The 11,672-nt window shown below is 50.4% G+C and overlaps 1 protein-coding gene across 1 annotated transcript; it reads left to right on the top strand.

The window, feature by feature from the left end:
• Window positions 1-632: 632 nt before the first annotated feature.
• On the top strand, window positions 633-9,017 carry LOC115120816 (ataxin-1-like). The gene is made up of 5 exons (XM_065027391.1): window positions 633-1,767; window positions 5,665-5,946; window positions 6,090-7,010; window positions 7,312-7,554; window positions 7,775-9,017. The coding sequence occupies exons 1-5, from the start codon at window positions 1,183-1,185 to the stop codon at window positions 8,663-8,665; spliced, it is 2,922 nt and encodes a 973-aa protein (XP_064883463.1). The 5' UTR covers window positions 633-1,182; the 3' UTR covers window positions 8,666-9,017.
• The last annotated feature ends 2,655 nt before the right edge of the window (window positions 9,018-11,672 follow it).

Raw genomic sequence — 11,672 nt, 5'->3', positions numbered from 1 at the left:
ATGAGACAAGACTGTAACTACTAATTGGAAACGAGGATATTGGGGAGAAAAAGGGGTAAAAAAATGTGATATAAATACACACAGAACAACAACAACAACCAGGATGTCATTGGATCTGGTGTCTGGCTTGATTTTCACACCTACCTTTTTCCACTCACAGTCATTGAAGCAGGGGTTGGTACCGGTTCAGGAAACAGAACCAAAAACGGTGAAAAAACAACAAAAATTCAAGTAACAGAAATAGAACCAGCAACTAAAGAGATCTCTAGTGTTCCCGGAACAGAACTGTTATTTTCAAATCTTGAGAATCTGTTAATAATGTTATTGTTTTGTTCCCGAAAATATTCTGTATTTAAGTAAAGTTCTGATGCTAGTAATAGCCTAAACTCATGCCATGATGTTCAGCGCTTCAAGCCAAGCCTGTTACATGTCCTCTTTCTCACTCTCTACTCACCCGCATCTCATGCCTGCAGGGGCGCATGTTAAAATATGGAATGATGATGATTGCATTTATCCTTTGACGTGTGTCATGCACAGAGAGTAAGCATGTTGGAAATGTACAGTCATCATTCTTCTCTGTTGTTTCTACATGCTAGAACATAACAATTGTGTTTCTTCCTCTGTCTCCAGGTTTACAGTTGGCGGACGTTGTGGAGGCTGGTGGTTAGTCAGAGATGATTCCTCATGAATTCCATGGAGTCGTCCTCTCTGTCGCCTGGCGGGCGTCACTCTGCCCTCTAGACCACTGAGTCCAGGACACACAGTCACACAGTGAAGACCTGAAAGAGACCTGATAGAGCCCACGACAACACTGAGAGAGAGATGTTTCCCATGCCAATAAAGCCCTTAAATTGAATTGAAATTGAGAGAGAAACAGAGAGAAACAGAGATAGGGACAAAGAGAGAGAGAAACAGAGATAGGGACAAAGAGAGAGAGAAACAGAGAGAAACAGAGATAGGGACAAAGAGAGAGAGAAACAGAGAGAAACAGAGATAGGGACAAAGAGAGAGAGAAACAGAGAGAAACAGAGATAGGGACAAAGAGAGAGAGAAACAGAGAGAAACAGAGATAGGGACAAAGAGAGAGAGAAACAGAGAGAAACAGAGATAGGGACAAAGAGAGAGAGAAACAGTAGGTTCAAAAAACCTACTTGAGAGACAAACAAAGAGTGAAAACCAACCATGAAATCCAACCAGGAGAGGAGCCACGGCTGTCTACCTCCAAAGAAGCGTGAGATCCTGGCTCTGGAGCAGAGGCCTGTGGTGGTAACAGCAGCAGCTGAGATCCTGGCTCTGGAGCAGAGGCCTGTGGTGGTAACAGCAGCAGCTGAGATCCTAGCTCTGGAGCAGAGGCCTGTGGTGGTACCAGCAGCAGCTGCAGCCTCAGCAGACACTACCTTACACACAGAGAACCTGGCTTGGCTGGCCAATGTAGCCAGCGAACGCTGCAGATCCACAGAAACTCCCAGCCCCAGGTTTCATGTCTCCTCGTCCTCCTCTTCATCCCCCTCCCCTTCTGCTCTCCCCCTGTCCTCTCTCTCCACGATCTACCCCACTGGGGTGGGGCTCAGCCAACAGAGCGGGACAATCCAGTACGCCCAGCTGGCCCCTAACCTCCAGTTCATTAGCTCGGGGCCGTACACTGGCTACATCTCCTCTCAGATCATCCAGTCCACTGCCACCAGTGTAGCCGCCTCCACAGGGCAACAGCGCCACCATCTGGACGGCCACTGCTACACCACCGCCCTCATCTCCCAGGCCACCAAGGTGTGTGTCTATTGTGTATGCATTCGGAAAGTATTCAGACCCCTTGACTTTTTCCACATGTTGTTACGTTATGGCCTTATTCTAAAATGTATTAAATAGTTTTTTCCCCCTCATCAATCTACACACAATAAGGTATTTTTTACATATATTTTTATACATTTACAAAAATGTAGAAAAACCTGGTTTTGCTTTGTCATTATGTTCACTGTGTTCAGATTGTTTATGTATTTAATCCATTGTGGAAAAAGTCAAGGGGTCTGAATACTTTCCAAAGGCACTGTATATCGGTGTTGGGGAGTAGTGAACTACATGGAGTTCAACTAGTAAGTTAACTACATTTTGCAGTATTTTGCTGGTAGTTTAACTATATGGGAAGACAATTTGTGTCAGACCTGCCCAATTCTCACTTAAAACATCATTTTTGTGTTTAATAGACTAGATTGTGATCTGTTTTTGCAATTTCTAGACTATGACATTTCAGATTTCAATATGATAATGCATCATTAAAGTAGTCAACTACTTTTTCAAGGTAACTTTAAGGTTCAGTAAACTATATTTTCTTAAGGCTAGATTTAATGTAGCGTAACTTCTTCCAGAGTGAAGTAATTGTTAGCTTGATAAACTTTCATAGTAGCTTCCCCAACACTGGTATTTATTGTGTAATTAATTAGTAGTATTATTATTATACAGTGGGGCAAAAAAGTATTTAGTCAGCCACCAGTTGTGCAAGTTCTCCCACTTAAAAAGGTGAGAGAGGCCTGTAATTTCCATCATAGGTACACTCCAACTATGACAGACAAAATTAGAAAAAAAAATCACATTGTAGGATTTTTAATGAATTTATTTGCAAATTATGGTGGAAAATAAGTATTTGGTCAATAACAAAAGTTTATCTCAATACTTTGTTATATACCCTTTGTTGGCAATGACAGAGGTCAAACGTTTTCTGTAAGTCTTCACAAGGTTTTCACACACTGTTGCTGGTATTTTGGCCCATTCCTCCATGCAGATCTCCTCTAGAGCAGTGATGTTTTGGGGCTGTTGCTGGGCAACATCGACTTTCAACTCCCTCCAAAGATTTTCTATGGGGTTGAGATCTGGAGACTGGCTAGGCCACTCCAGGACCTTGGCTCCTCTGTCATCCACTCGTTACCTGTATTAATGGCACCTGTTTGAACTTGTTATCAGTATAAAAGACCCCTGTCCACAACCTCAAACAGTCACACTCCAATATGGCCAAGACCAAAGAGCTGTCAAAGGACACCAGAAACAAAATTGTAGACCTGCACCAGGCTGGGAAGACTGAATCTGCAATAGGTAAGCAGCTTGGTTTGAAGAAATCAACTGTGGGAGCAATTATTAGGAAATGGAAGACATACAATACCACTGATAATCTCCCTCTATCTGGGGCTCCACGCAAGATCTCACCCCGTGGGGTCAAAATGATCACAAGAACGGTGAGCAAAAATCCCAGAACCACACGGGGGGACCTAGTGAATGACCGGCAGAGAGCTGGGACCAAAGTAACAAAGCCTACCATCAGTAACACACTACACCGCCAGGGACTCAAATCCTGCAGTGCCAGACCTGTCCCCCTGCTTAAGCCAGTACATGTCCAGGCCCTTCTGAAGTTTGCTAGAGAGCATTTGGATGATCCAGAAGAAGATTGGGAGAATGTCATATGGTCAGATTAAACCAAAATATAACTTTTTCGTAAAAACTCAACTCGTCGTGTTTGGAGGACAAAGAATGCTGAGTTGCATCCAAAGAACACCATACCTACTGTGAAGCATGGGGGTGGAAACATCATGCTTTGGGACTGTTTTTCTGCAAAGGGACCAGGACGACTGATCCATGTAAAGGAAAGAATGAATGGGGCCATGTATCGTGAGATTTTGAGTGAAAACCTCCTTCCATCAGCAAGGGCATTGAAGATGAAACGTGGCTGGGTCTTTCAGCATGACAATGATCCCAAACACACCGCCCGGGCAACGAAGGAGTGGCTTCGTAAGAAGCATTTCAAGGACTGGCCAAGCCAGTCTCCAGATCTCAACCCCATAGAAAATCTTTGGAGGGAGTTGAAAGTCCGTGTTGCCCAGCAACAGCCCCAAAACATCACTGCTCTAGAGGAGATCTGCATGGAGGAATGGGCCAAAATACCAGCAACAGTGTGTGAAAACCTTGTGAAGACTTACAGAAAACGTTTGACCTCTGTCATTGCCAACAAAGGGTATATAACAAAGTATTGAGATAAACTTTTGTTATTGACCAAATACTTATTTTCCACCATAATTTGCAAATAAATTCATTAAAAATCCTACAATGTGATTTTCTGTTGTTTTTTTCTCATTTTGTCTGTCATAGTTGAAGTGTACCTATGATGAAATTACAGGCCTCTGATCTTTTTAAGTGGGAGAACTTGCACAATTGGTGGCTGACTAAATACTTTTTTGCCCCACTGTATAATTATTAGTGTTTTTTATGTTTTGGTTGGTGCGAACACATATCCCCTTTGGGGCGATTAATGAAATACTCTGTTATGTTAAGGTTGGGGACCAGCAGAACCAGGTCCAGATAGGTCTGCCGTCTGACCTGGCTGTTATGTTATGTTAAGGTTGGGGACCAGCAGAACCAGGTCCAGATAGGTCTACCGTCTGACCTGGCTGTTATGTTATGTTAAGGTTGGGGACCAGCAGAACCAGGTCCAGATAGGTCTGCCGTCTGACCTGGCTGTTATGTTATGTTAAGATTGGGGACCAGCAGAACCAGGTCCAGATAGGTCTGGTGTCTGACCTGGCTGTTATGTTATGTTAAGGTTGGGGACCAGCAGAACTAGGTCCAGATAGGTCTGGTGTCTGACCTGGCTGTTATGTTATGTTAAGGTTGGGGACCAGCAGAACCAGGTCCAGATAGGTCTGCCGTCTGACCTGGCTGTTATGTTATGTTAAGGTTGGGGACCAGCAGAACCAGGTCCAGATAGGTCTACCGTCTGACCTGGCTGTTATGTTATGTTATGTTAAGGTTGGGGACCAGCAGAACCAGGTCCAGATAGGTCTGGTGTCTGACCTGGTGATAGAGGAAAATATGGTTGAAATGACTAATTATGTATACATTCCAATCAGAAACTGACTAGTCCAAATGCTATAATGTACGGTACATGTGAGTTATCCCTCTTGCTCCCTTTCCCAATTGTATATAATGTAGTCAGGAGTTAGTAACAATAATAGGTCTGTTCCTTAGTTCATTCAGTTGTACAAATCTCCAGGTGGTGGGAACGGGCCATCTCCAAATGGTCGGGAATGTTGATTTATGCTGACTGGCCTTGACTTCGTGCTGATAACGCGGAGGCTTGAAAGTTAGAGGGGCCCTCTGTTTGTGAAACGGAACGTTTGGAAAACGCTGACGTCATTTTCAGTTTATAACCTGTGGAAATGTGTGTAAGCATTGAGTACTCTCTGGAATTAAACGCTCTTTACCTGGCTTTTAAGACTGGTCTCGATCTACTTCATGCATAATTAATGAACTTACACCTCATTAATGAATAGAAACGAGTGTGAAATTGGTTTTGGCAATTAAAGCATAGAGTAATTTAGAATTTCTCTATCACCTGGCTGTTATGTTATGTTAAGGTTGGGGACCAGCAGAACCAGGTCCAGATAGGTCTGCCGTCTGACCTGGCTGTTATGTTATGTTAAGGTTGGGGACCAGCAGAACCAGGTCCAGATAGGTCTGCCGTCTGACCTAGCTGTTATGTTATGTTAAGGTTGGGGACCAGCAGAACCAGGTCCAGATAGGTCTGCCGTCTGACCTGGCTGTTATGTTATGTTAAGGTTGGGGACCAGCAGAACCAGGTCCAGATAGGTCTGGCGTCTGACCTGGCTGTTATGTTATGTTAAGGTTGGGGACCAGCAGAACCAGGTCCAGATAGGTCTGCCGTCTGACCTGGCTGTGTCCGTTGGAGGGACCCACTTCACCACTACCCACCAGTACATCCAGCTGGACAGCAGCAGCCCTCTGACCGTCACCTCCCCTACCCAGGGCCACCTCCAGCCTCTCCAGCTCCACACCCACCCTGGGGTGGGCCTCCTCCCCCACACCCTCACCCTCGCCCCCTCCCAGGTGCTGGTCCAGTATACGGATGGGTTAGGGGTCAACAAAGCTGAGGGCGGACACACCAAGGTATTTACATCGTTTTTTAATTTAAGATATTTTTAGATGTTGAACTGTTTGCGAGGAGAGCTTGTGGGTAAGCATGTCATTGTACAGTGTAGACTACACTGTATCCTGTGGATATGGCAAATAAAGATTGATTTGATTTGAAGGTGGTGCAGCTGAATGGAGAGCTGGAGAGGAGTTTCGGTAAACAGAGCTGTGCTGGCATCAAAGGAACCTCCTACTCTAACCAGAACAATCAGCAGGTTCACCATGGATATGAAGCTCGACACATCCTCATTCCCGCAGACTACACTACCCAGGATTCCACAGGACTACAAACCTCCCTGGTGCTGGTAGCAAACGCCCAGCCCAACCCCCACCCCCACCCTCACCCTACCAGTGGTGCTGAGCAGGACACGGTCCAGGTCCACCCATCACTAATACACAGTGAGGGAGGAGGCATCTGTCTAAGGAAACCTGTCTCCAGAACCTCCTCTTTCACCTCCCTCAACTCCTCTGAGGCTCTGAAGGTCTCTTCTGCCCCTCACACGGTTATCCAGACCACCCACCACTCTGACGAGCATGTACACAGCCTGTACTCCACCACCCAGGCACCAATCATCGGCTACATCGCCAGGGCAGGTAACCAGCATGGCGTCAGCTACGCCACCCTGCCGCAGCACCTGGTCATCCCGGACGGCCAGTCCCTCCAGTCCCTCCTGATACCCGTTAACGGAGTTACCACCACTACGGACCTCGAGGCTGCCTGCTCTGTGACCGCCAGGACGGCCAGCACCACCGCCTCTCAGCTGGCCCCAGCGACCGCATCCCTCCCCCGCCACACCTACCTCACCGCGTCCCTGTCCAAGTGTGAGATGCTGGGGTCGGACGGCCACCACCAGTCCCCTGCTGTACTCCAGGCCCAAGTACTACCCATCCAACACATCCAAATCCCGTCTAACACACCTGCTAATGTGGTGGCGTCCCCCTCCCCTGCCCCAGCCCTAGCTTCAGGACCTGTCCAGGCCTCCCCCTCTCTCTCCTCTTCCCCCTCCCCTGTCCCAGCCCTAGCTCCAGGACCTGTCCAGGCCTCCCCCTCTCTCTCTCTTCCCCCTCCCCTGCCCCAGCCCTAGCTCCAGGACCTGTCCAGGCCTCCCCCTCTCTCTCCTCTTCCCCCTCCCCTGTCCCAGCCCTAGCTCCAGGACCTGTCCAGGCCTCCCCCTCTCTCTCCTCTTCCCCTCCCCTTCCCCAGCCCTAGCTCCAGGACCTGTCCAGGCCTCCCCCTCTCTCTCCTCTTCCCTCTCCTCCACTCTAGCTCCTGTCCAGTCCACCCCCACTCTCCCCTCTTCCCCCTCCCCTGCCCCAGCCCTAGCTCCAGCCCCTGTCCAGGCCTCCCCCTCTCTCTCCTCCTCTCCAACCACGCTCCCTCCGTTCTTCATGCGTGGCTCCATCATCCAGCTGGCGGATGGGGAGCTGAAGCGAGTGGAGGACCTGAAGACGGAGGACTTTATCCAGAGTGCTGAGATCAGCAGTGAGCTGAAGATTGACTCCAGCACAGTGGAACGCATCGACACGGGCCAGACACCCAACGCTGTCATCATACAGTTCGGTGTCGGGGAACACAAAGCACAGGTAAACTTGAGATGCTTGTTGTTGTCTCCATTCCCCTAGACTTAGTGCCAGGCTGTTTGTACTACCATGCCAACGCCTTGTCACTTATTCTCTCATCGCAGTGGTGTTGAAAAGAGCACTAACAGATCTGAGACCAGGCTACCATAACCCCATCCTAATGTCAAAGTTTATGCCAATAACAGTTTATTGTGTATCCTTTGTGTGTTGTATTCCTCTGCAGGTGTGTGTGGAGGTGCTGTTAGAGTACCCGTTCTTTGTGTTCGGCCAGGGCTGGTCGTCCTGCTGCCCTGACCGGACCACTCAGCTGTTGGAGCTGAGCTGTGCCAAGCTGTGTGTTGGGGACGTGTGTGTCTCCCTGACCCTCAGGAGCCTGAGGGGTGGCGGTGGCTCTGTGTCTGGGAGGAACCACAACAGCCAGGGTCACGAGGTCAAGCTGAGGCACAGCCACAACACTGGGGACATCACACAGGGGTCTAACCGCCAGGGGAACAGTCAGGGGAATAGCCAGAGTAATGGTCAGAGAGACGATCAGAGAGACGGTCAGAGAGACGGTCAGAGTAATGGTCAGAGAGACGGTCAGAGTAATGGTCAGAGAGACGGTCAGAGAGACGGTCAGAGAGACGGTCAGAGTATGGACAAGGACTTTAGGAACAGTTTGAATGCTGCAGGCAGCAACAGTGTCTTCCTGGTGCAAGTGGCCAAAACAGACAGGTTGAATAAGGAGGACAGGGACGTCCCCCGCTGTGTGGACCAGGTGACAGGATCTGGACTGAGACCCGGATCTGGACCAGGGGTCTACGGAACTGGAGTTGGACCCTGGAGCACCTCGGATCTGCATGCTGTCTCAGGGAATGGAGAGACGATAGGGAGAGACAATGGAGAGATGAGAGAGAGAGAACAGAATAGCCCCATGCTCCCTCCGCCCCTCAAGACAGAAGTGGGTGAGGCAGACAAAGAAAAACCCTGGGGTCGTAAGAGGAGGTGGTCTGCTCCAGAGAGAGATCAGACAGAGAGGGCGGACGAGGAACCCCCTTTGACTCTGCCAAAACCCTCTTTTATAACTCAGCAGGTCAAACTCTCCATCGAGGGAAGGTCAAATGTTAGTCGTTGAAGGAGCTGGAGTGTTGTACAGGAGGTAGGGAACATAGTTTTATATGTTTGTAACGTTGTTAGTGCTGTTTGGTTTGATCTATCTATCCACATTAATGGAGAGGATTCATTTACCTGGTATATACATGTTTTATGATTCTATTTCTATGGAAGGAACATTGTTGTCTCTGTGTTTGGCCCACTGTCTGGAAGGCCAGTCTCTCTCCAGAACACAGTGAGTGGCCCACTGTCTGGGAGGCCAGTCTCTCTCCAGAATACAGTGAGTGGCCCACTGTCTGGAAGGCCAGTCTCTCTCCAGAACACAATGAGTGGCCCACTGTCTGGGAGGCCAGTCTCTCTCCAGAACACAGTGAGTGGCCCACTGTCTGGAAGGCCAGTCTCTCTCCAGAACACAGTGAGTGGCCCACTGTCTGGGAGGCCAGTCTCTCTCCAGAACACAGTGAGTGGCCCACTGTCTGGGAGGCCAGTCTCTCTCCAGAACACAGTGAGTGGCCCACTGTCTGGAAGGCCAGTCTCTCTCCAGAACACAGTGAGTGGCCCACTGTCTGGGAGGCCAGTCTCTCTCCAGAACACAGTGAGTGGCCCACTGTCTGGAAGGCCAGTCTCTCTCCAGAACACAGTGAGTGGCCCACTGTCTGGGAGGCCAGTCTCTCTCCAGAATACAGTGAGTGGCCCACTGCCTGGGAGGCCAGTCTCCCTTCAGAACACAGTTAGTGGCCCACTGCCTGGGAGGCCAGTCTCTCTCCAGAACACAGTGAGTGGCCCACTGTCTGGGAGGCCAGTCTCTCTCCAGAACACAGTGAGTGGCCCACTGCCTGGGAGGCCAGTCTCCCTCCAGAACACAGTTAGTGGCCCACTGCCTGGGAGGCCAGTCTCTCTCCAGAACACAGTGAGTGGCCCACTGTCTGGGAGGCCAGTCTCTCTCCAGAACACAGTGAGTGGCCCACTGCCTGGGAGGCCAATCTCCCTCCAGAACACAGTGAGTGGCCCACTGTCTGGGAGGCCAGTCTCTCTCCAGAACACAGTTAGTGGCCCACTGCCTGGGAGGCCAGTCTCTCTCCAGAACACAGTGAGTGGCCCACTGCCTGGGAGGCCAGTCTCTCTCCAGAATACAGTGAGTGGCCCCCTGCCTGGGAGGCCAGTCTCTCTCCAGAACACAGTTAGTGGCCCACTGCCTGGGAGGCCAGTCTCTCTCCAGAACACAGTTAGTGGCCCACTGCCTGGGAGGCCAGTCTCTCTCCAGAACACAGTGAGTGGCCCACTGTCTGGAAGGCCAGTCTCTCTCCAGAACACAGTTAGTGGCCCACTGTCTGGAAGGCCAGTCTCTCTCTAGAACACAGTTAGTGGCCCACTGTCTGGAAGGCCAGTCTCTCTCTAGAACACAGTGAGTGGCCCACTGCCTGGGAGGCCAGTCTCTCTCCAGAACACAGTGAGTGGCCCACTGCCTGGGAGGCCAGTCTCTCTCCAGAACACAGTGAGTGGCCCACTGCCTGGGAGGCCAGTCTCTCTCCAGAACACAGTGAGTGGCCCACTGTCTGGAAGGCCAGTCTCTCTCCAGAACACAGTGAGTGGCCCACTGTCTGGAAGGCCAGTCTCTCTCTAGAACACAGTTAGTGGCCCACTGCCTGGGAGGCCAGTCTCTCTCCAGAACACAGTGAGTGGCCCACTGCCTGGGAGGCCAGTCTCTCTCCAGAACACAGTTAGTGGCCCACTGTCTGGGAGGCCAGTCTCTCTCCAGAACACAGTTAGTGGCCCACTGCCTGTGAGGCCAGTCTCTCTCCAGAACACAGTGAGTGGCCCACTGCCTGGGAGGCCAGTCTCTCTCCAGTATACAGTGAGTGGCCCACTGCCTGGGAGGCCAGTCTCTCTCCAGAACACAGTTAGTGGCCCACTGCCTGGGAGGCCAGTCTCTCTCCAGAACACAGTTAGTGGCCCACTGCCTGGGAGGCCAGTCTCTCTCCAGAACACAGTTAGTGGCCCACTGCCTGGGAGGCCAGTCTCTCTCCAGAACACAGTGAGTGGCCCACTGTCTGGAAGGCCAGTCTCTCTCCAGGACACAGTTAGTGGCCCACTGTCTGGAAGGCCAGTCTCTCTCTAGAACACAGTTAGTGGCCCACTGTCTGGAAGGCCAGTCTCTCTCTAGAACACAGTGAGTGGCCCACTGCCTGGGAGGCCAGTCTCTCTCCAGAACACAGTGAGTGGCCCACTGCCTGGGAGGCCAGTCTCTCTCCAGAACACAGTGAGTGGCCCACTGCCTGGGAGGCCAGTCTCTCTCCAGAACACAGTGAGTGGCCCACTGTCTGGAAGGCCAGTCTCTCTCCAGAACACAGTGAGTGGCCCACTGTCTGGAAGGCCAGTCTCTCTCTAGAACACAGTTAGTGGCCCACTGCCTGGGAGGCCAGTCTCTCTCCAGAACACAGTGAGTGGCCCACTGCCTGGGAGGCCAGTCTCTCTCCAGAACACAGTTAGTGGCCCACTGTCTGGGAGGCCAGTCTCTCTCCAGAACACAGTTAGTGGCCCACTGCCTGTGAGGCCAGTCTCTCTCCAGAACACAGTGAGTGGCCCACTGCCTGGGAGGCCAGTCTCTCTCCAGTATACAGTGAGTGGCCCACTGCCTGGGAGGCCAGTCTCTCTCCAGAACACAGTTAGTGGCCCACTGCCTGGGAGGCCAGTCTCTCTCCAGAACACAGTGAGTGGATACTGTAGCTAGCAGATGGTTGACCTGGAAAGGCTTGAATTTACTAAACCATGAGATTTGTCCTCTATATTGACCTATAAAGTGAATTATGCATGTGTGAGTTATATCAATTGATAATTTCTGCCTTGTTAGAATACAACCCAACTGCTCATCATTACCCTCAGTCATCAGAATCCCCACCCCCCCATACATTTGAGGACATTGTTTTATGTGATGAAATGTAGTTTTCATTTTGCTGCCTCAGGGCAACGTTGTGCAGTTAGGCTACTTTAAAGGGAAATACAATGCTGAATGATAGACATGTAGATTC

The sequence above is a fragment of the Oncorhynchus nerka genome, linkage group LG14, assembly GCF_034236695.1.
Source record: "Oncorhynchus nerka isolate Pitt River linkage group LG14, Oner_Uvic_2.0, whole genome shotgun sequence".
In the NCBI taxonomy this organism is placed as follows: Eukaryota; Metazoa; Chordata; class Actinopteri; order Salmoniformes; family Salmonidae; genus Oncorhynchus; species Oncorhynchus nerka.
This window is presented reverse-complemented; position numbering and strand designations above follow the sequence as displayed.